At 35.6% G+C, this 25,037-nt stretch overlaps 1 protein-coding gene across 2 annotated transcripts in view; it reads left to right on the top strand.

The window, feature by feature from the left end:
* Window positions 1-25,037, top strand: part of LOC128860507 (CUGBP Elav-like family member 4) — a 189,071-nt gene that overhangs the window by 102,559 nt on the left and 61,475 nt on the right. For both annotated transcript variants that reach the window (XM_054098085.1, XM_054098084.1), the window contains exon 3: window positions 19,029-19,108. In XM_054098085.1, the coding sequence (XP_053954060.1) occupies window positions 19,029-19,108 (80 nt within the window). The remainder of the gene's footprint in view (window positions 1-19,028; window positions 19,109-25,037) is intronic.

Below are 25,037 nucleotides of genomic sequence, written 5' to 3'. Positions count from 1 at the left end.
ATTCTCTAGGGAGGTGAGGATTTCACAAAATTATAAAATTTTATTAGTAGAATTCGAGGAAACTTCTAAGACTAACAAAGCCACAGCTCTCGAATTCTGTAAGTATCCCTACGGTCCATACGGTGAGACACCTTTTCAAGTCCTTGCTGCAGAAGCTGTCTGGATGATGAGGTGCAATCATCTCAGCACCTTCTTCTCAGCTGCCCTGCTCTCGTGGGGCAAAGATTCAGACATCTGAGCTCTCACTTATTTGCTACACCTGCGAATGTTGCGGGTTTAAATATCAGATACTTGGTTAAATTCCTCCGTAGCTTGAAGCGATTAATACGAACTTAATTAGCCCCTGTTGGTCGCCATCCTCTAATCGAAAGCCCCTTCTTCCTTTTTACACCTGTTTGGCTATTTTCCTTCTGTTTTCGCTCGCTGTATGGTATCACAACGACGGAAGTTTGATTATTTGTCCATGTGGGCCTCGTTGCATGGGTAGCCATTTATCCTATCCTTGTAGAATGCATAACTCAATTTGCTTCCACACCGATTTTATGTCCACAGATATTTTAATTTTCTTCCTTCAGAAAATGTAACTCTACGCCGGGAGCGTCGAGTTACGGCTACCAACCGCACTTCTATTCACAAGACAAATATTTTTTCAACTCCTTTACCTGTACCAGTTCCCTCATTTATCTTTGTTAAAGTTATACTAAACCACGAAAAGTCCTGCTAAACAGTGCTGCTTTGAGTTAAAGTGTACAACACACGAGAGTAAAAGATATCAAGTCTACCTGGTACAATGTAAAAATTTCCAAGAATATCATTCCCGCAACAACATCAATTTGCAATGTGTACTTAATTATACTTTTCACACAAAAAGCATCAAGCGAAGCTAAACAAATAAAATTTCTAATTAATGTAATTGCTGCCAAACAGTCACCAAACAAATGTACGAAGGTGGTAAATATACTCGTACATATTAGTACAAATACAAAGCTACTATTGGTACAGGTGCACCTGAAAGCAGCAGACGCCAATTGCGCCATTTTGTGATATTCCAAATGCCCAGGCGAGCAGATTTAAAGCCAACTAATGATTAAAAGTGGTCGGGTTGAAAAGCTGGAAAAGCTGATTGACAAGCTGATAAACTGCATACGACTATAGACAACCACGCGTCCGAGCATTAAAAGTATAGTTAAAAGCAAAAATTTACTTACATAGGTTTGGACTCTGTGTGTATTCGCATGGGATAGTTGTAAAATGTAAAGGGAGATGGGTGGAGCAAAGCATTGAAATGAGGCAATTATTTTAATTAATTAAAAATGTATGCGAGTACCGGACAATGGAAGAAACGAAGAGAATGGAAAGAAATAGGAATGGAACAAATAGGAAAAGAAGTGCACAGGCGTCTGAATATATGAGCGATTAGGCGCATAGATAAATGGATAACCGGGTGGAAGAGGAGAAAAATTTTAGAGATCGTTATAGCTTTTTTTATTCGTAAGGAAGTAGGTATATTTATCGCCCGTCGTACTGTGTCATTTAAAGAAAAACGCATAAAGCATAGTAAAAAACAATATTTTATAAATAAAAATTCTTTTCATATAAAATTTATTTAAATATCAAATTATTTGAAAAAAAAATTTTAGATTTTCTGCTTATTCCCTTTTTTAAAGCGCTCATGTATATTTCCATTGATTTCTTTTTTAATATGATTTTGATTTATTTTTTGTATATTGACTGATTTGATTTGATTTGATGATTTTTTATATAAAAAAATGAATACACAAAATGTAAATAAAATTATCAGTTATGGAAAATCAAAGTTTTAATATTCGATTTGTGTGCCAAAATATTCATATTTTTTGTCATTTATTGCCAAAAAAAAGTTTTTCAACGAAAAGTCATAAAACAGCCATATTATTAATATATAAAAGAAGTATAACACATTTATGTAACAAATTTTTACATAAAAAAGTATTCGTTAAAAAAAAATATATATAAAAAATTGCACGAAAATATTTGTATTAAAAAACTTGTTTTTTATTTTATTTGAACTTTATAAAATTAAGTTTTTTTATAAAAATTTTTATATTATTTTTTTTTTAATTTAAATTTTTATAAAAAAAAATAATATAAAAATTAAAATAAAATTCATATTTATTGTCATCGAACTCTGTTATTTTATAAAAAAAAATTATATCAAAACAAAAAGTTGTATGAAATATTTATATGAAAACAAACGTATTTAATTTATTGGATTTTCAAAATTGTGCATATTCTTTGATGACTCAGGAACCACCTGAGAAAATTGACCGCGTTCAACAAAGCGCGCAAGTCGTTTTTTCGAGTGCTAATTTATACAGGGTGAACGATATGAGATGTTACCAACTTCACACTGCTTGTATCTGTAAAACAGCTCATGACATCAACGTCAAAATTCTTCTAATGACAGTTTAATATATTGTTTATAAGCCATCAAAAGCATTTGCGTCTCAGTTTTGTTGAAATTTTTTTTTTCTGTGATGGAATTCAAACGTAATAGTTGATTGCGTTATATTTGACAGGAAAATCACAACCAGCCATTGTTCGTGAGCTCAGTCACCTCAAAGTGAATAAAATGTTTGTGTATTGCACTATAAAACGTTACAATAATACTGGTAGCATTGCAAAACGCTATGGAGATGTACCAAAAAAAACCGCCACAAATGGTTCGGAAAGCGAAGGCTAGACTTGAAGAAAATCCACGTCGAAGTGGAAGAAAAATGGCCAAAGAACTGAAAATATCGCAAGGCAGCATTCGACGCATATTGAAAAATGAGCTCAAGGTCAAGGCTTCCAAGTTCCAAAAAGCACACGATCTTTCACCCCAGCAAAAAAAAGTTCGGTGCGAAAGAGCAAAGGAGTTGTTACGTTTGCACGAACCTGGCGAATTTCCTAACATTGTGTTTACTGATGAAAAAAATGTCCCAATTGAGCAGTTCATAAACACTCAAAACGATCGTGTTTACTTGACCGAACGCTCATATGAGAATTTGAGCCTACGTATGGCCATTCGAAGCAGTTTCCCATCGCAAGTAATGGTTTGGGCCGCAGTGACCGCTGATGGACGCTCTCCAATCGTTTTTATCGAGCCTGGTGTCAAAGTGAATGCGACTTATTATCGGGAAAATGTTTTAGAAACTGCTTTAGAGCTGTGGACACGCAAACATTTCGGTCGTAGACCATGGACGTTCCAACAGGACTCGGCACCGTCTCATAAAGCTCGTGTGAACCAAGAACGGTTAAAAAATCATGTTCTACACTTCATTCCGTACACACAATGGCTTTCGAATTCGCCAGATGCAAGTCCGATGGACTATTCTATCTGGTCCATTTTGGAGAGCAAGGTGAGGACTAAAAAATATGCCAGTATGGATGCGCTGAAAAAAGCGATTATACGGGAATGGGCCAAAATACCTCAAGATCACCTTCGTACAGCATGCAACTCATTTTTTGACCGTTTGAAGGCTATATTCAAGGCAAAGGGTGGTCATATCGAGCTAAAGTGAATATACGTTAAAATTGTAATCATTTTTGAACAATTTTGTCTTTGAAATCAATTTGAAATTAATTTCACACAAAATAGTTATGGTGTTTTGAATAGGTAACACTTCATATCGTTCACCCTGTATTATATAGGGTTGTTCAATAGGTGCGCTTCAACTTTTTTCCGAGAGGGAGGGCGAACGACGCAATATTTTTTATTTTTTGCTTGTCATTTGTAAACTTCATTAGTATACATTTCATCATGGAACGATACACACTTGAGCAACGATTGCCAATCGTGCAAATTTTTTATGAAAATAATCGTTCTGTTGCTGCTACTTTAAGAGCATTACGGCCATGTTACGGTCCATTTAACAAGCCGTCCCGTTTGTGGGTTATGTGAAGTCATTGGTCTACAGTAACAAGCCGGCGACAATTTGTGAGCTCAGAGCCAATATTGAACGCGAAATTGCTGGAATTTCGGCCGATTTATGCAAAAGAGTGGTCGAAAATTGGGTTCAACGATTGGACTTCGTAAAACGTGCACGCGGTGGTCATGCAAAAGAAATCGAATTTCATACTTAAATGTATATGTTCAAACTCGATAATAAAAAAAAAATTAGTTAAAAAAGTCAAACCGTTTGTGTTTTATTCCAAAAAGTTCAAAAGTTGAAGCGCTCTTACTGAAAACCCCTATATTATTAATTAATCATACTTGTATGTATATTTATATGCATAATATGTCCGCATATGTATTTCCTTCGGCGTACATGAGGAACTTTTCGTAGTCATTAAACAATTTTTGAAGATTTTTCAACGTTTGTCTTTGCACACCTGACTCGTTTGCTTTTATTTTCACTTTGGCCATTTTTTGTTTTCTCTAAATGATAAATTAATTAACTCTTTAGTATGACGAGCTGACAGTAAATGTAATTAAGAAACGCTTGGAAGAGTGATAGCAAGGGTCCAGTGTTGATAACTTGTATTTAAGAAGCAAATATACATACACATGTACACACATACAAACATGAATGGGGTTGAAAGTGCCTCCAGTGACAAAGCGACAGTTGATATTTTCACTTTATTTTTCTATTTGATTTTTAAAGTTAATATTTCACAGAATGACTTACAACAAAGTCCAGAGAAATTTCACAAAATGAAAAAGTAAAGAATTATAAAAATTGTTGTAGTTTCTTATTTCTTCAAAGAAACTATAAACTTATACAGCATCACCGTCATTATGGTGTTTTGCTTTTAAACGGAAGTGTACTGAACCGAACGCATAATGCCGTAATATAATATTCAAATGGAGTAAGTTCGCATGCTAAAAGACTCATTAATGACACAAGAGTTGAACGCATGCATAGCCAACTAGTTTGAAAGTAGCTTTTTTTCTTAAATAATAATAGCGAAGCATTCAGCCCTTTGTATAGGTGTAGGGGTTTATGCTAAGCAACAAGTTTTTTGCCTGAAAGTTAAATATTTAGCTGGATATTTTAAATATTTAATTACTTAAGCAGACTTTGATGAGCTAAGTTGATTTTAGAGAGAGATCAGAGCACAGCACAGGGAGAACATCCAAGTACACGGCAGTAGCGCTAATCTGTAAAGGCATCAGAAATGTGTATGACTAGCTGTGTATGGAAAAAATGCGCTCACTAAAGTTATAATCAAAGCAAGGGATTGGTAGCAAACGCAGAGCCATTTACTAGGTTTGCAATTAGCTCTAATTAGAAAAAAGTTAGCTGTCATATTTGCTCTACCTGGAAAGAGCTCCTTTGCTTGATTATATTGACGGTAATGAGGTATAAGGCAACAGATAAAAACGAAATAAGAGAATAGACGAGTGTGGATATACAGTGATTACTGAAAGAGCATTTCTGTTGTTTAAGGAAAGTTCTGAGAGCGCATATATCAGCGGCTAGTCAAGAATATCTTCTGATAGATATTCTATTTGCTTGTTCACCTTAGACGTGCAAAACTTAAATATTTCAAATAATAAAATAACGTTTTTTAAATATTTTTTTGCTTCACAATGTTTAAGTTAAGTGGAAACAAATATTTCCAAATAGTTGATAATCACGGAAGCATTGCCTTTTGATTAAGCCGTCGTAACCAAGCCTTTTGTATAGAAAAAATTCTGTTTAATTTTTTTAATTTTTAAATCACTAAAAGACCTAAGTCGTAACACTACCTGCTTCAAACGAAATTTGCTTCTACCTCATAATAATGCTACACAAAGGATTCTAATAAAATAATTCACAAACTTTAATACCAAATGAGCGCATAAGTCACTCATCCGCCATGTACACCGCGCCACAAACAAAACAACTTTCGCAGTATCTTTTAATCAAGTATGCTAATGATGCGTAAGCGCGAACTCAACTCAAATAGAACATCAACAAAATTAATTGCTAAAATCGGAGAGAAAGAGAGAAACAAATGTTAAAAATATGTGGGCGGCGAACTGTTGCCACAAAAAAATGCGTGACAAAATAATGAGATTTTCGCGCGAATATTTCTTGAACATGAACGCGCACTCAATTACATAGCATGCGCTTGATCTGCTGTAACGCTAGCTGTTTGTTTGCATGCGCACACAAACATAAGAACGCGAGAGTATAGTATTTGGTGTGGCAATGCCGCTAATTAAGGCTTTGTGGATGTGGCAACGGGATGCAGTGCTTGAGTGCGCGTTCTTGCGTATATTGCAATCCATGGCAATTAAAGTGCACATTACTGAGTGTACACAATAACAACAACAACAACAACTCTCACAACAACATGCGCCAAGTAACAAAAACAATTTTCGCAATGGCTATCCGATGTCAGCAAACAAGCACTCGCCCTCACACACACGCGCACCCACAGACACTCTTCGCTTGAAAAGTTGAAAGTTATTAGCAACAGCACTCATACGCATTGGTTGTTGCGATTGGTTGCAGGCAATCATGCATAGCGAATTGAGTGACCAGCAACAACACATACATACATACATACATATCTATACTTGCGCAACTGTCACTAAATAGGTTTGGTGGCAGTCATGCAGCTCACATTTGTTATTGCTGTTGCTCTGGCAAAAGTTAATTTCTTGCAATCTGTAACGCGCTCAAACATGAAAATTAACTAAAAATTACTTGAGCGCATTGAAAATGCCCAAAGCTACTGCACGCTATGAGGCGAGTGCTAAAATAGCACTGCATTTCGCTGTAACGCCAACGCCAACAACAACGCAGGGGCAATGGAAATGGTCATTGCGAAATTAGCATGCGTTTAGGGAAAAATACAATTTGAATTGCGACATGAAATTTCTGTCAACTGCATGTGACGGGTAGCCTCTTGGAATGCAGTTCGCAATAATAACGCCAGCGGGAGAAATGGTGAGCTTGTTCGCGCTAACTACACCAAAGCACTGGTATGTGGCAATAGCGCCTACGCTAATCGTGGAGCGCCCCGCTAATGCACGAAGAAAAACTAAGGTGTGAATTGTATAATAAATTGAGAGTAGAGCTCGGATTTAAGTTTGAGTTTTATTGCAACTTGTTCGACGTTATGTTAAAAAAAAACTTGATTTACTGTATAAGCAACGTGAAGTTTTTGTTATTGCCTTTTAAATTCAATATATCATGTTTTTGGAATGAAAATATATCGAATTAGTCACTTGAGCCCCGGGTTTTTTCACAAAATTCTTCTCAAAATTTTCGCAAAACTTTATACAAACTTATAAAATATAAGAAAAGTTCATGTGTCGTATGTAATGCAAATATATCGAAACTTGTGAGCAGCACGCGGGTTGGTAAGTTAGAGTACATCCACGAGTACCATTCGTTTGAAATCATTAACCATTTTGCATCACTCGACGGAATAAAACCACGAATAAAAACCCTCCCTCATCACCAAAAACGGAATAGCCCGCAATAAATTATTTTCTGTTAAAGTTTGAGGAAAATAAATGATATTAGTAATCCTGTAGTATTCTTTTTCATTAGAATAAACAGTAAAAATCTTGCCGACGCAAGGTATTTTGAGTGCATCGCGTATATCGAGCAATAATGCACAAGGGTGAAGCAGTTAATTTCGAGGTTGAGATGAAACTTTAACTTAAACTTAAATTCGAGCTTAAATTTGAGCTTGAACTCCCGCTTGAGTTTCAGTTTTGAGTTTGAATTTCAGTTTTGAGGTAGAATTTCAGTGTGAGCTTGAGCTTGAATTTAAGGTCGACCTTCAACTTGAGCTTAAACTTAAACGTGAGCACGTGCTTGGCTTGAACTTCAGCTTATGCTCGAACTACAACTTGGCTTGAACTTGAGCTTACACTTCAGTTTAAATTTGTGTTTCAGTTTGATTATAATATCAATAACTTAATTTTTTTATGAACTCATATCTGTTCACCTAAAGAAGTTTTAATCCAATAATTTTTCTCACTTCACCATTAATTACGCTTCAAAAGTATCCTGTCATGCACCTCAATATTCACATTCATTCTAACCCAATCTGAGCTAATGCTTATTGCCATTTTGGAGTCGAAAAACATGTTCGCGCTAGCCACATTCGTCGCGCTGCTTTCTCACCCATGTACTTCATACTCACACTCATATTTGTTACATGAAAAATTGCTCGCAGCGAAGTTGAAATGAAATTGTCCAGCTCGATAGCACCATGCCAATGTCCTATTCGTATGTATAAGCGCACTCAGTTGGTGGAATAAAATCGAAGGCGGAGAACATGGAGTCGTGTCCATCTTCTACAGCAACTGTTGGTCATTTTGGTGACCGACATGCACACACACACACGTGCACTCATACTTATATGCTACAAATGAAAATTGACATAAATGGCCATAGCAGCAGCAGAGAGCCGAGGAAACTGAGTGCCTGTAAGGCTATATTAAGCTGCGCTCAGTCCATGTTTTCTATGTGGCAGCAAAAGCACGAAAGTAGTGTGTGGTCATATACATACACTTGTGGATGCGAGTGTGGCATTATGTGGGTGCATGTGTGTTTGTGGTGCGCGTCAGCAGCATTTTAAAATCCAATTAAAAAATCCCTAGTGGGAATTTAAATCGTTGTTGCCACACTGTCAAAACTGTTTTGTGCTATCGGGCTATGTTGCATAGAGCCTTACCAGCCGCCAGACTGATTGACTACCCGTTAGCCATGGAATGAATGTTCTGCTATAAGTCCTGGCTATGACGCCCATTTGCAGCAGCTTCCTGTGAGTTCGTGCTACAATTGTATAATGCCGGTTTTGCACACTTCCCTCACATTTACTAAGCTCTAACACTGCATTCGCCGCCTCCAAGTATGCAACGCAATCTGCGAGTCATGTTTTTCTACGATTTGCTGCTGCTCTACTCCTCTTACGATTTATTGTGCAACAACTCTTACGGCTTTTTTCACTGGTCAAGCTAGTTGGTTTTCATTTTGTTATTGCTCAAGCGCAAAACTCTGTCACATCTATGTGAATGTGATTATACATACCGGAATGCATGTGTGTGTGTGCGTCTGTTTGTCAGAGCACTACTTGTTAGCCACGTTTACGCTTATTTTCACCATAAAATCGAATTCGTGTTAGAACCGCTGCAATCCCTCGCTAGCCGACAATTCTGTGGAATGATATGAGGTCGTACTAAGATCGGCCAGAGAAACGGTTACGTGTGTGTAAGTAATTTACTCATGTGCGCCGTTGTTTATGTATTTCGCATGTGGGCCATGTGAACTTGTTAATCCGTATGCAACTGTTCATTATGTAGGCATTTTCAGTGGTTATACTTTTATGCATACATGTAATATAAGTGCAGTGTTAGTGAAACGAGGAAGCCGTGAGTCTTCAGCGATTTAACAGAATAGGTTAGGAGCATCGCTGAAATGATTCGTGTGGTTCTATTTTGGTATTCAAGGACTTGAAAATGTAAGATAATTTCAAACAATGTTACAAATATTTATTGCTGAAATCATATATTATCTAATATGTGCCCGGTAAAGATTCACTTGCGTTATGAGTTATGCAGAGCTGGCCTTACCGAGTCTCATCTTTAGTGAGTACTTGTCAGAAGAAGGATGGTTTTTTCATCAGTCAAGCAATCCCTTGCTATTTCCGTCTAACTTTTGTTTTTTTTTTTTGTGTTTTGCAGGGCCGTCTTTAAGGCCACTGAGTCAGTTCCTAAAATTACTAAAAACAAAAGAGTGTGCTAGCAGATCCTGAGATAAGTCGAAAGGAGATAATTAAAATGATTTGGCTACATACATTTGAGTTTATGTCACAAAGGTGCTGGAAAGAAATACGTAACTCTGCAAAGCACCAAGCCAATTCTTAAACTTTCCCACGGCATTCGGTTAAACTTTACTGGAACAACGCGGATTTATATCAGGCCCAAGACTGTCACTCCAGCAGTACTCCCGTGCATGTATGGGGAGTATTTATGCTACTAGAACAACACCAACACCCTGTTCCTTAGCCAAGGAGAACTCATGCCTATCTCCTCAATAATTTTTCCAATTTTTTTTTTCTTAAAAATTTTGCCGAAAAAAATGTTTTTAATCATTTTTGGCAACTTCAGAATTTCTTTACATTTTTTTCATCAAAATCTGAGAGTATCTTCATACTTTTTAATTATTAAGAGAGCATATATTTTCAGAAAAAAATGTTTTCAAGTATTTCTTTCCCAAAAAATTTTTTTTTATTATTATTGAAGTAATAACATTTTCGTGAATTTTGAAAAACGCTTCCTTCAGATTCATTTTAATTATTTCCATTAAAAGCTGAGAATATCCTCATTTTTTTAAATATTAGAATAAAATGTATAATACTTTCCAAAGCAAAATTTTTTAAGTATTATTTTCCAAAAAATTTAGAACTTTTTCTTAAAAATTTTGAGGGGAACAATTTATTCACATTTTTGAAAAATGAGCACTTGTTTCATTAAAAGCTGAGAGTATTCCCATATTTTTTAAATTATTATCATAAAATATAATTTCCAAAAAAACTTTTTTTGAACTATTTTTATCCAAAAAACTTTTTCTTTTTTTCTTAAAAATTTTGACCATCAGCTCATTTTGAAAATATGCATGCCTTGTAATGCCTATGCTTACTTAATAATATATAGGGTGGGCTTTTTTTTATTTTGAAGATTGAACATTGTCATTTATGAATAAAAAATAATATCGTTCAAATGACTGCCACGACTGGCTTTACAGTAGGGCATTCGATCAACCCAATTTTTAAGCACATTTTCGATTGTTTGGGCTCCAATTTCATGAATGGCAACTTCGATTTCGTGTTTTAAAGCATCAATCGTCTCTAGTTGATTCGCATAGCATTTGTCCTTAACGGCTCCCTACAAAAAATAGTCCAACGGGCTTAAATCACAGCTCCGAGGCGGCCAATTGATATCGGAATTTCGGCTGATTATTCGGTTTTCAAAAACGGTAGCCAAAAGTTCGAGTGTAACTTTGGCAGTGTGACAGGTTGCACTGTCCTGGAAATAACTCGTTGAGCATGTCACGGTAACGCTCGCCATTTACTGTAACCGCGGCTCCTCGCTCATTTTCGAAAAAAATGGCCCGATGATGCCGCCAGACCAAAAACCGCACCAAACAGTGACTCGATGTGGGTGCATTTGCTTCTCTACAGTAACGTGTGCATTTTCTGAGCCCCAAATCCGACAGTTTTGCTTATTGACGTAGCCACCGATGTGAAAATCAGAAAAGAAGAAAAAGACTCACAACTTTGAAAATAGGTTTTCAATATTTCCCAATTTTGTCAAGCATTTCGTAAATGTCAAACCTTTAAGTAAATTACGAACACATTTGACATGTCACTTGTGTTACCATTCTCAAAAAAATAGGTGGTTCAAAAAGCAAACGCTATATGGCCCACCCTCTATAACAATCGGTCTACTTCGATTTAGCAAAATCCATATTTACTAATCACTAATACCTTGGTTGAAGGTAACATCAAAAGTAGCACCGAAAATTTTAATGAATTTTTGAATGAAGATTAATATCTAACAACACATCCATCATATATTGGACTCTGTTTCCCTTCCTTTGCAACTAAATGAAATTCAATTACACATTTATTAACATGAAAATTCACTAAAACACTTTCGGCCTGCAGCTAAGTATTTGTGTGCATTTCTTTGGCACGCTTTTAGGCGTAAAAGCTTTTATTATGTAAAAACACGCCTACCCAGATAGGTGAAATCTTGCGTCAGCAACAAAAGTTGCAAACATTTAATATACTTAAAGCTATAAACTAATTTTCTTTCATAAACTTTTTGAACACAAATTTCTACTTAAAATTTCAAAAGTACATACATACGTATGGGTTGAGTAAGCTGAAAATAGAAAAGTAACGAAAATATGTATATTGGAAAGAATTGGGCTGGCAAATTCGACAGAAAAAATTGGATGATGGACAGCTTAAGAGAAGTTATGAAGTCACACACAGCAGGTAGTTAAGTTGGCGAGGGCGGCGGATTCACCTAGTCACACAAATAAAACAAGTAAATTTATGAGTTGGCCGCCGATGTTATCGCAGACTTTTAGTAAACAAGGGAATATAATTTAAATTAGAAACACAAACCTGCAAAGAAGCAGCTCACTATGCACAACATCAATCAGCTCCGCCTTTTAGACTGAAGAAGAAACTTACAGAACCATTTAATTGAACACAGCAAAATGCTGAGTGGCTTTTTTCCTCTACTCGTAAATGCTCAATCAACTTTCTGCAAACTAATTTCTAGAAGTTGTACACTCATTTTTTCATTTTAATGCATAGGCTCTGATGGCCTCTGGTGTTTTGAAATTAACTTATCATAATCCATCATCACGCGTTGTGGCAAAGAGGAGGCGAGGATTGGAGTGAGTTTGTGTTATTTGTGCTCACACTGAAGAATGCAAAGTGTACAGGGCGACTCATAAGTAAGTTGCTGAAGTAATAGGAGCAAAAGTAATTTTTGTATTATTACAGTTACTTTATCCAAGTCACCACAAACTTAGAAATAAATTTTAGATAATTGCCAACGTTACTCGGTTCACACTGCTCTGCGGAAGTGCTATCGATGCATTAACTCATAATCAGTGATGTGGGCGTGAAAAGACTGGGACTAACAAAATAACATTTAATGCAAAAAGTTGCCTCATTTGTGATCCCCTGTACTTGTGTTAACAAAGTTATGAAAATAAGTAGACACAGAAATATGTAGAGAAAAGGCATCAATCCAATGGCCGGAATAAACATTTATAAATATACATTATATTATACTAATGGATTTAAAGGGTGTGAGCTTATAGGGTCTCAGATAAGTAAAAGAAAGAATTGGCAGTATCCAAAAGCACTTTAAATAATTTAAAACATATTTTATATAAAATATGCATACTAATATAAATGAAAATTTATAAACACATTAGCTTTTAATTTTTGCTTACTTACTCCTATAGCAATAAAAACCTTTATGAATGTTGCCTAAGCATTGGAGTAGCAAACTTTACGAGCCTTCAAGTGACAAAGTGCAGTGAATTGAAGCACAAGGGTTTCACTCTCTAGCACATGCCAGAGTAACGGCATGCGTCGCCAGGAGGGTTTTGTTCTTCCGCGGTTTCTAACAGATCAGCGCTGCGTACGTCGCCGTCATCTTTGCGCAAAGTGTGACCTATCCAGCCAATTGACTGCGTTTTATGATTAGTTTGATTTGAAATTACGTGATGCCACAAGGTTTTCCATATTTTGCGCCAGCAGTCGTCGACGAATGGGATGAACAAGAGCTCTGGAAAAGCTCCTCATAAAAAACCATCTGCCGTTCGAAGGCGGTATAAATTGTAAGTCCCTCTATTGGTGGCAAAATATCAAGACGCAAATACGAGGAGGAGCTCAGCCAAACACCCAGAAAAAAGTGCAAAAAACACAATACAGACGACTACCTGCAAGGTAGCCATGAAATGCCGCACATCCCTTAACGAGATGCTTGCGTCCTTTCATATAAAGGTAACACGGGTACCTGGCCATTTTAACATGGCACCAAGAATATCTTCTAAATCGAGATAAGGGCAGTCTGAGCACTCATATTTGAGTTATAACAGGGCACTGCCTAATAGTCGGGGACGCCCAGATCCACTATCTTAAATATTGTATTAGAACCAAAAAAATTTAGTACTCAATAGGAAAAATACTATCTCCACTTAGGTTGTTTAGTGAAAAACTCACAGCTATTTGTGTGTGGACATGCATTAGTATGTAGGCACATTAATTGTTCATGTACAGTCTTGTCGATTAGCTGAGTAGAAAACAATGTCTTGCGGTCGCTGTACGACAAAAGTATTAAATTTCAATTAACTTTTAATAGCCCACCAAAATTCATGAAAATTTAAAAGTGGTGGTAAAAAATGTAAAGCAATTTGTGTATGTACAACAACATTAATTACGAGAGCGGCATTGCGTAAAAATCTGCTTACTCATAACTGCTTATATACGAGTATACCTACATTTGTACATGCAACATAGTGTTGCGAGCGAAAATTTATTGGAATGCCAGTATGCAAATATTTTTAAGTTGCAAGTGGCTTCGCAAACAAATGAAAACATTTAACTTTTTTTGCTATTATTACTACAATTTTTTTGTTGAAAAATTCATTTCTGTGATTTACTAAAACTGCGTGCATGCGCTTGTGACTGCATATCCATAAACATGCAAATATTGCAAAACTGGTCACTTACCTGTTTACAGTGCACTCATACATAAAAATGTTTGCTTGCTCAATTGCTTATATATGCGTATGTATTTGTATATCTATGCATATTTTTACTACAAACTTTCGTAATTAATTTAATTAATTAAAATTTTATTTCTCCAGTGTGTGCGCCATATTGAATTTTTTTGCAAAATAATTTTAACTTTTTAAATTCTGTGTGTTTCTCACGTATGTAGCTACAGTGACAGTCATTGCAAATCGTCTTATTATTTTACTGTTTTTTTATGTTTTTTTGAAGTTCCTTTTTTTATTAATTTGTTATAGAAACAGAATTCACCGTCTAAGAAAAATAATATAAATTAAGGCAAGGCGTAAGTTTAATTCAGTGAGAAAAAGACATGCTTTTAGCCGCCGTAGCCGAATGGGTTGGTGCGTGGTTACCATTCGGAATTCACAGAGAGGTCGTTGGTTCGAATCTCGGCGAAAGCAAAATTAAAAGAAAAAGAAAAACATTTTTCTAATAGCGGTCGCCCCTCGGCAGGCAATGGCAAACCTCCGAGTGTATTTCTGCCATGAAAAAGCTCCTCATAAAAATATCTGCCGTTCGGAGTCGGCTTGAAACTGTAGGTCCCTCCATTTGTGGAACAACATCAAGACGCACACCACAAATAGGAGGAGGAGCTCGGCCAAACACCTAACAGAAGTGTACGCGCCAATTATTTTTTTTTTTTTTTTTAGCTTTTGTTTTTTGGTAATACAAATAGTGTTAGTTAATGACACAATATTCGAGGAATATTTTCCTAGTTCTCCTTTCCAAATGATTGAAAATTGACCCACGATTTTTAAATTTTTCATACCACTACTACTTCTACTGGATTGGCGCGTTAACCGGTTAAGCGATTTTGCCCGAGTTTAACAAAGGCGCCAGTCGGAAACACCAAGTGAAGGAAGTTCCTTCTCCATTTGATCTTTCCAACGTAGAGGAGTCCTTCCTCTTCCTCTGCCAGCACAGCTGGTCCCTCATCGAATACTATCAGAGTACTACATTTAAAAAAAGCATTTTTGCATTGAATTTTTTAGTGTTCTTTTTCAGATGAGCGTTTTGCTTTATATAATAAATTTTTCTAATCAAATGAACTATATTTTGAAGGAATTTACACAAAAGCGAGTTGTAAAATGATTGCAAAAAATAGATGTACGATTTTCCCCGATACCCACTGTAAAAGAGTTTTTATTTAATTTTCATTTTTTTGTGTGTGCATTTTTACTTATATATGGTTGACAATGATGATGTTGTTCAACAATTACGTAACACGCTTTGTCAATTTTTCATATGCGCTCACGATATAGAGATAATTAATTTTTCATTTATAAGCCTTAATTGAAACAAAGAAAAATTGTAAACCTAATGAACACCATGATTTCTGTGAAATAAAAAAATAAAAGTAGGCGAGCAATATATTAAAATGTGATAGCTAAATTAATTTAATTCATGACGCAAATATTTGACTTATGAAATTTTTATTTCAATAATTTTATCTCTTGAAAGAAAAAATCAAATGGTTATAGGAGTAGATTAAAGGAATATTTAGATAGAAAAAATGACAGATTGTAATAGTATCCTCCTCCTATTTGTGGCGTGCGTCTTGATGTTTGTCAACAACTGAACGAACCTACAGTTCAAGCCGACTCCGAACGGCAGATATTTTATAAGGAGGTTTTTCATGAAAGAAATACACTCGGAGGTTTGCTTTTGCCGACCGAGCGGCGACCACGAAAAGAAAAAACTTGTTTTAACATTTAGCTGTTTCATGCACGGCTTATTGGTATTTGAGCTTCCGTTTCATTTATTTCAAGTCTAAGATATAATTTTAGTTTTCTCAGACCAATTAGAGCGAATATGAAATGAAAAGAAGAGTTCAGCAATTTATAAAACCCATTATTTGTCACCGAAATCATCACATCCTCTGTTTTTCTAATAGGAGACAATATTTTCCAATCGTCAGCATACAGAAGAATATTGGCAAACTTTTCTAACAGGTACTGATATCATTAATTAGATACCCTAAAATGTTGCCCTGTGACCTCAATTGTTACAACACATCGACTATCGGATAAATGAGATTTCAATCATTGAAAGCAAACAGAATGAGAAACCAAGCGAGGCTAATTTACTTAACATAATTTTATGAGAAACTCTATCAAATGCTTTAGAAAAGTGCATGTAAACACATTCACTTGAAAACCTGCAGACTAATAGGTTTAGAGGGATGACTTTAACTGGAAGAACGGTTTCTACGGCTTTACAATTATTCACTTTCTTCTCCACTAACGCAGAAAAACACCTTACATCTTATGTTGGTGTATTTATGCAAATATGTACGAACAGCACCTATGCATGACGGACTTCAATATAGCACAGGTTGCCACAGCAATTTTTAATATCAATACTCTTACTCTACACTTCATATTTATCATCAATTTTTACTGATTTTTTTCGCATTTGCCTCCGTCCGCTACTGCAATGCACGCAGCACTTCCATCAGCCACCAAAACCCAAGCTAACTCCAATCCGCTAGGACATTAAGTCATGTAAGAAGCAGCTACCAGCAACCTCGCCCTCTTCGTATGCACTCCTCCTTACCAGCACACCCTTCAACTACTTACTGGCCAGCTCAAGTTTCCGAAAAACCGCAAGCGTTGAATAGTGAAAGTAGTGGAAGAAGGCGTACAGCGGAAGAGAGTAGAGCTGCTCGCCTCCTCTGAGCGTCGCTGAACCGCAGAACCGCACAGACGAACGCCTTCGCCAGCATGTGCGCGGTCGCCGTTGTTGCTGCTGAGGTGTTGTTGCAATTGACTATCAGGTAACCTCACTGGCTGTTGCAGCATCAGCAGTAGCAGCTTGCGGTTGGCAGCAAATGCGTTGCCGTGACAACAATGTCACTTACAACACTCAACTACACATGCGCACTCGGCAACATCATTAGCTGCAGCAACATGCAGCCTATGATTGTGGTTTCACATTGCCACTGTGGTTGTGGATTTTTTTTTATTTTTTTGCTTTTTGTTGTTTCCACAGCCAAAGGTTTTATTGCGATGGAAATTAAAATGGAAAAGCGTCAAAGCCAACTGCCAATCGCATTTTGCATATGAGGCGGACAAGCACAGTCAGTCACGCAAACACGTGCACATATATAGACTCACACATGCATATGCAAAAGCTGCGGCCACAAAACGATGTGTGGCGGACGCACACAAATAAGTGAGTGTTTGTACCACATGAGCACACACACACACGTTCATCCACAAGCGGTTGTGCATGAGTGCGCGCGGTTATTATCAGCTATGGGAAATTTATTTTTAATTTTATTTAATTTTTTTTCTTTTTTTGTTTTTCGGTAATTTATTTTTAATTTTTTTTTTACTTTTGCGCTCGACGGCAAATTACAAAATAATTAGCGACAGACAGCAGCGCGGTAAAAAAAAGTACTTTTTTAAATGTGCCGCGCGATAAGAGATTTTTAAATCATTCAGCGCACCAAAAACGAACCTCAAAAAATATTGTAAAAATAATGTATGCACAGCAGTTTAAATCGAAAATGGGATTTAAAAAAAACTAGTCAAATATTAAATGTACTTTAAAAACACAAACGCTTACTTTAATTACCCACGCCACTGCGACGAACGTATGTAAATTGCTCGTCACGAGTCATCGCGGAGCTCACTATGGGCAAACTACAATAACCACACCGCGAACATACATACATACATACATACATATATGTATTCATACACACACATATCTAGAAAAAATCGGTTTAAAAAATGTTTAATTACTCTAATATTATATTTTAAGCTCTCCGTTTATCAATTTCCAATTAAGTATTTATTTTTAAATTGAAAAAAAAACATATGCATAGGTACATGCAGTGGCGGTTATAATAATATCAAAGTAACATATTGCGAAGTTTTGTATGGCTATGTATTTGGTTTTTATTTTAGTTTTTGTTCTAACAAAATTTGAATATATCATATATATAAAAATATTACAACCAAAATTATAGAAATCGAAGTTTCAAACTTTGTACAAAATTTATGGAAATTCAAAAAATTTTCATTAAAATTCCAAACTTTTTCAGAAAACTCTGAGGAAAAGGTGGCTCAATATTTGTGTTTATTTTGAACCAATAAATTCTCATCGAAATTTCAAACTTTTTCCAAAAAAATTCCGAGTACAAGGTGATTTAAAACTTGCGGTAAAATTTGCATCAACAAATTTTCATCAAAATTTCAAACTTTTTCAGAAAAATTCTGGGTACAAGGTGGCCCAAAATTTGAGTTAGTTTTGCACACTTATTTTTTTTTTTTACTTATGCTGTGAAGCAATTCCTTCCATATTTTTTATTTGAAAAAAAAAACGCGCAACACCGTCAACAAAGAAATAGTCAAACTCTTTAGACACTTTTAACTTGCAAAAATAGTATGCCAAAATTTCATAGACTACAAAATTGCATTCAACAATCATTTTTTTAAATTCTGAGTGAAAAATTGAAAATTTTGATGGAATTTTTTTACCTTTTTCAAATTTTTTACACAATTTTGAACTTTAAGTTATATAGTTATTGTTATTGTCTGAACTTTATTTTTATAAAAGAAATAAAAAAAAAAACCAAAAAAAAAAAAATTTTTTATAAAAATCAAATAATCAAAACTTGTCCTTATAATGGGCTGCTATTATTTTTACCGTCACTGTACATATTTGAAAATAATAACACCTTGTTCTAATTTTTTCGTATACTTTTTTCTGCATTACAGGTTGTGCTTTCGTCAAATTTAGTTCGCAACAGGAGGCCCAGTCCGCCATAACCAATTTACACGGAAGTCAAACTATGCCGGTGAGTGCAAACTATTAACCACAGATTTTTGCTGTTGTAAAAGCATGAAACGGTCTGAATAAATTGGAGAGTGCTACTAAAGTAACAGTTCTAGACCGCTTTTAAGTACGAGTAGTTCCGGTAGCATCTGGCTATCGTTTGGCACCTGTTTTCCCCATATTTCGGATGGGGCACGAATTCCGCACCACAAGAACTTCTCGCCTTTTGAGACAAACCATGAAGTAATACATTATTTGATTGCTTCATAAGAGTAAAATTGCTGATTAGCCAGTGCATGTGATATGTCTCGAAACAATTGGTAATCGGAAGAAATGTGTCATATAGAGTGCAGCGGATGAGTGAGACCTCCAACTTCAGTGTTTCTAAATAAAGCAATTGAACTGAAAATTTTCCAATTTTTAGAAAAGAATTACATAAACTTGTTAAACAATTTTCTTAAAACGTTTTTCCTGCATATTTTTAGTTCAAATAGAAAAAGTAAGCAAGATTGGTTGGAAATAACTAACTCCGAATGTGGCGCGCTAAATGCGTTAAATCTATTTTGGTCTAGAGTAAAACAAAAAATATGTTATTCTCCTTATTACCGATTGTGCAATCAAAGTATGGCAAAAGTAGTTTTCTAAGATTTCCCTAAGGACCGCGAATCGGTTACTCATATTTTCGACGAATGCAGTTGTAAAAACTTAAAGCGACACTTATGAATTTGTACAGTAGTCAAAGTTTATATGCCACTTTAATAGTTCACCTTTGATTTCAATGCACATAGAATAATATTTCGTTCCATCAATTCATTATTTCTTCCCAAGCAATTTGAAGCAGGGATGTCAGTGTATTCTTTATAGTGAAAACAGCCGAATATTGTGCCGTGATAAAGTTCTTTGAAAGCTATTAAGCATTTTTAAGCAAATGCATTCAAAAAATTAAATTTAAGTTCAGCAAATTTAAATTAAATAAAAAACGCATTTAAATTTAATTTTACTTATTCTTCTATTTTGCGTTCTTGCTTTCCAACCAACTTGTATTTGGAAAAAAAACATTGTCTTTCTATCTCTGCACGGTATGACTCTCTTCTACCTTCCAGTCGTTTGTTCCTAACTAACTACTCAAGCACTACACTTCAGCAAATAATATGAAAATAATGAAATTGTAAACAGTGCTTCACTTTGACAACAAATGGCACGATTAAAGGAATTGCATAAAAAGAGAACAGAAAACAAAAAAAAAAAATAAAAAGTTTAAAATACTAAAATATAAAAATATAAGAAGATAAAAATCAAAATCAAATAATAAATATACCTGCAAAGCAACACTGAAACGTAAATTAATATCAAAAGAAGGTTATTCTTATTTTCCAAGATAAATTTCCACTCAACTCAATTTAGCGCTCAAGTACTGCCACAGCCTTTGGTTGCCACTTGTACGGGGTAGAGAATAGATAGGAAGAGATGTTGAAGTAGGTGGTGAATTTAATTTATGATGCTAAAGTTTGTGTACTTCCCTTCGTACTCTTCAGACATTCATTATGGAACCTATGATGTTAATCGGTTTTCCATTTCAGGCGTTCTGCGACAATTTAATTATTTTTTTTTATACCTCATCAATAAGACACTCGAAAAGTTCAAATGAAAACTATAGATAGTTTAGACTTAATAGTTTGCTTCAGTGTGGCATAAGTTGGTAAATCCAATGGATGTGAAAGACATCCCCAATTTTACAGTTTCTGCAACAGTCGCGAAAGGCTTCACTTTCACCTCAACCGCATCCTCCCTATTCAACATTTTATATCAATATGCATCTGTGAGTCGAACTTCCATTTGATGAGCTATCCCGTTTTTCCATTTCAGAATGCTGACTGCTTCTCTCTTACCCATTGAGCAGCACGAACTGGGCTAATTTTCTTTCTTCGTGAAATAAGAACAACTTTCAGCCACTTATGTTGTGCTGTGATTAGAGCCGTAATATGGAGCCTTGTAGCATTCCATTGTGGCGGCGGATGTGTAACGTATCCTGAGGCTCTGCCAGAGTCAGGAGCCGTCCACTATAAGTCCGTCGCCCCTGGTTTTTTTGTGTAGTTCACCAAGCCCATGCACATACAGCCGCTTATTCTGAATCAGTCGCTAACCCAACAACCGCTTACCATAAGACAGTCGCTGATGGATTTCGAAACTAAGTGCTTACACATTTGGCTTGGTTGAAATGCACCTCCAAGCAGGTGTTTGTCTGTTTTGGTCCGCGAGGGGTATTTTATTTCCCACCTACCCTGCATATCTGCCGCGCGTTTCCCAATACACCACCTGGGGGCTCGTCTGCTTGGAGACAGGCAACTTCGCGCGGAGTGTTAGCTGGACTCATTTTTAAGCACCTGTAATGTAGTCCCAAAAGGTTTCTGAATTAGAAATACCTATGAAAGAGGCTTTTGAGGGTCGACCTATCGGGTTTTAACATCCGGTGTAATTATGAGGAAGTATTTTTTGTGCTGTGTAGTTTTTTATGGCATTTTTTAGAAGTTCTATGGTTATAAATACGCGACATTGTTTGATTTCCCATTACGAAGTGCACGCCCTATAAATTTCAGCATGTTTAGAAATCATTATCTCAAGGATTTTTTCCCTGAATGCAGTAGGTACCAGCTTGATACTTTTCTCAGATGCTTTCCAGGTTTCGTGACTATTATCAGCTTTTCCAGCTTCTATATTTTTGGAATTACAGAAAAAGAAAACAGATTAATATGTTACTAAGGCACCTATTTCTCTGCTGAGAGTTAACTTTAATGTTTTCTACCGAACATTAAAGCATTTGAAGTGGTCTTCTTCTATGCAAGCCTCATACCAGTACTTTTAATACATACCTACATACATACAAAGTCAGCGTTACTCCTAGTATGAAAGTTCCTACACTTGTTTGCCATCCCGAGCGGCAGGTGGATTTAACAAAGAGTTGTTTATAGCAAAAATTCTATATCTTACAGCCGCTGTGACGTCAGTCTCCGAAAATATGCAAACAAAGGGAAGGGAAATTACTTGTTTGTGAAGAGGAAGAGTGGGCGAAAGCAATAGGAACTGCCAAATACAAGGAATTATAAACACACACACATTTTCTGACACTTTCTCACAATTTCAATTTCTCTTTTGCAATCAAGTAACTTCTCCTCATTTTGTTTGCTTTGTTCGCTTGTTTTGTATTATTACGGTGCTTGACGTCATACTTCTCAGAATCGTATATTATAGAGTAACGGTTTTGGGAAGACGCCACCTGCTGTATTCAATTCGACTTGGCTTTTTATCTCTCCTTCTTTACTTTTTTGTCTCTGGCAATATTCCTATCTTTCCTTTTTCTTAACGTAATATCTGTTTCGCTCTCTCTACATTTCACTCTCATCATCATCACAAATTCCTAGAGAGCCAGTGTGAAACATAGGGCCACAACTGTAGTTTCGTTAATCTAAAAAAAACTTTAAGGCGAATAGGCAATTGGCCTACCGGACCCGATAAAACTGTCATACTATTTTTCTAAATGAAAATTTACGTTTTCCAATCTTTGATTAATATATTGTATTTTTTTCTCAACTTTGTACTACAAAAAATAACACAGGTTCGCAAAATTCAGTTTTTATGTTAGTTGTTATGGGAATGCCTTCAGTAACTAAACTTTTTTATTTCTATTTTTTATTTATGTGATTTTACGATTATTCGATCTCTTCCCAACACAGACTGCTGTTTACGTAGATAGAGACAACTTCATTACAACCTGTTTTGAAAATTTTTTCCAAATTTTATTTTCAAACTTCGCAATATAAATTTGTTTGGTGTATAGCGGAAGTAATTTTCCTAAGTGCCTACTTCACTTCTTTATCCCAAAGCCATTCTCACTTGCAAAATTAAGGCAAATAACGCACCACATTGAAAGTATGTTACGAAAGTGAGTACACGAGAGTGCACGGCAATGTAAAGCTCTATTCTGAATTTAATTACAACTGTCATCAACACACCAGCGCAAACTTTTATATAAGCAAACCTTAATTTCCGCTGTAAGCCACTTTCAAGTAGTCACCAACTCACACACACACAAAGTAGAATCCCCGGTGGAGTACTCATGCTGAAGCATCCTTCAGGCAACTAACCGACTGCGTCCAACAAACAAATCGAAATCAATTTCGGCATAACAAACAGCAATTTTCAAATTTTTCAACAATTAAGCGCTTTGCGCACAAAAGTATAACGCGCGCACCTTGCCACTACAAGCAGAACAGCAAGAATAGGCAAAATATGTATATATATATATATATGTGTGTGTGTGTGTGTGTGAGGGTGCGCGTGTGTGCAGAAAAGGCAAAGCGAAAATAGTCAAATAAACAACGAAAATAAATTGAAAGCCAAATTACTTGTACATCTCATTATGCGCACAATGCAAAGCTTCCGAGAGTGAGAGAGCGAGAGATCGACAGCAAAAGGGAGACGGAGCGATAAAAGAACTGCATGATAGAGTGATAAAGGCAGGATTTCCACCACAACGCGCAATTCAATAAGCGACCTGGGAAAAGTAACTTTTTTTTTTTACTTACTTACAACGCAATAATAATAGCAATGACAACAGCTATAACAAGCACTACAACAACAACTGTAAGAGCGTAAAAATTTCTGTTGGCATAATGAGCACTGCTTTTGCCGGCTGGTTGGGAAGGAAATTAGGGCCCAGGTGGTTTATGCGGTGGTTTGTGGGTGGTACCTGAAGGTAAAGTGGCAAACAAGCAAACAACCAAATTAAATTGAAATTTGCAAAACAAAAACTACCGCTAGCAATACAACAGCACCAAGCAATGTAGAGTCTATGGCACTAAAATACAAATAACAAGCATTTAAGTAAGAACAGCAACAGCAACAATTACAACAAAAACAGCTAACAACAGCAATTGACAACAAAAGCGCGAAATTGTGCCGGATCAAGTGCAGCATGGCGAGGGAAAGGATGGTGGTTGGAATATTTTTGTTTCTTTTTTTTTTTCTCTTTTTGCTTTACCGACTTCCGCCTATGTAATGTTGATTTTTTCCACATTTAATTTTTTCTCCTTCGTTTTCGTCAAATTCGTTTCAATTTATACAAAATCTTCACCGCAGCCATCTTTTCGGAGGAGTTCATTAACGTGAAGGCGGTTTTTAATCTCATACAAGTAAAGCTCATTCTTAATAATTGTATATATGTACATACACACATACATACATACATATTTTTTATCTGTTATTTTATTCACTACCAATTTCCATCTGCTACCAAAATAAACGGAATTTGCATGACACTTGAATTATTTTGCACGTAAATTGCTTCTTTTGATAACACCAAATAGATGCGGCATTCAGCATAGACAGGTATTTGGCGCGATTGTGGATTAGTGAGAAGTGTGTTGATGTACGTATGGGCTGCCACGTTCATTCACATGCAGAAATTTAGAGGTGTATTACATGAGAATTTGCTTTTCCTTAGTCAATCACGCATTTGTGTGTTTATATCAGGTAAAGTAGAAAATTTTGTGCAATTTCTGCTGGCATTACATGTCACGATTGCAATTCCAGTATGAAAAAGACCACTTGAAATAAAAATTAGTATGTTTTTCAAAAAACAAAGATAAAAAATAAATGAAAAAAAATTCGGATAAAGTTTTCGAATAATTTTTTTTTTTTACAAAACAAATTTTCTATTTTAAAAATTCACACTGAAAAATTATAGATCTCAAAATTTGAAAATTGTATTGCCAAATAAATAAAACGATTTTTCGAATAATTTTTTGTTTTTTTTTACAAAACTAATTCTCTTTTTTAAAAATTTACACTGATAAATTATTTAAAAAAAAAAAGGTTTACATTTTTCTTAGAATATTATAAGTTTTCATCATTTTTCTTTGAGCCATGTATGATACTTAGGAAAATATTACTTA

Source organism: Anastrepha ludens, chromosome 4, assembly GCF_028408465.1.
Source record: "Anastrepha ludens isolate Willacy chromosome 4, idAnaLude1.1, whole genome shotgun sequence".
NCBI lineage: Eukaryota > Metazoa > Arthropoda > Insecta > Diptera > Tephritidae > Anastrepha > Anastrepha ludens.
Note: the sequence above shows the minus strand (reverse complement) of the source record. Positions and strands in the feature narration are given on the sequence as shown.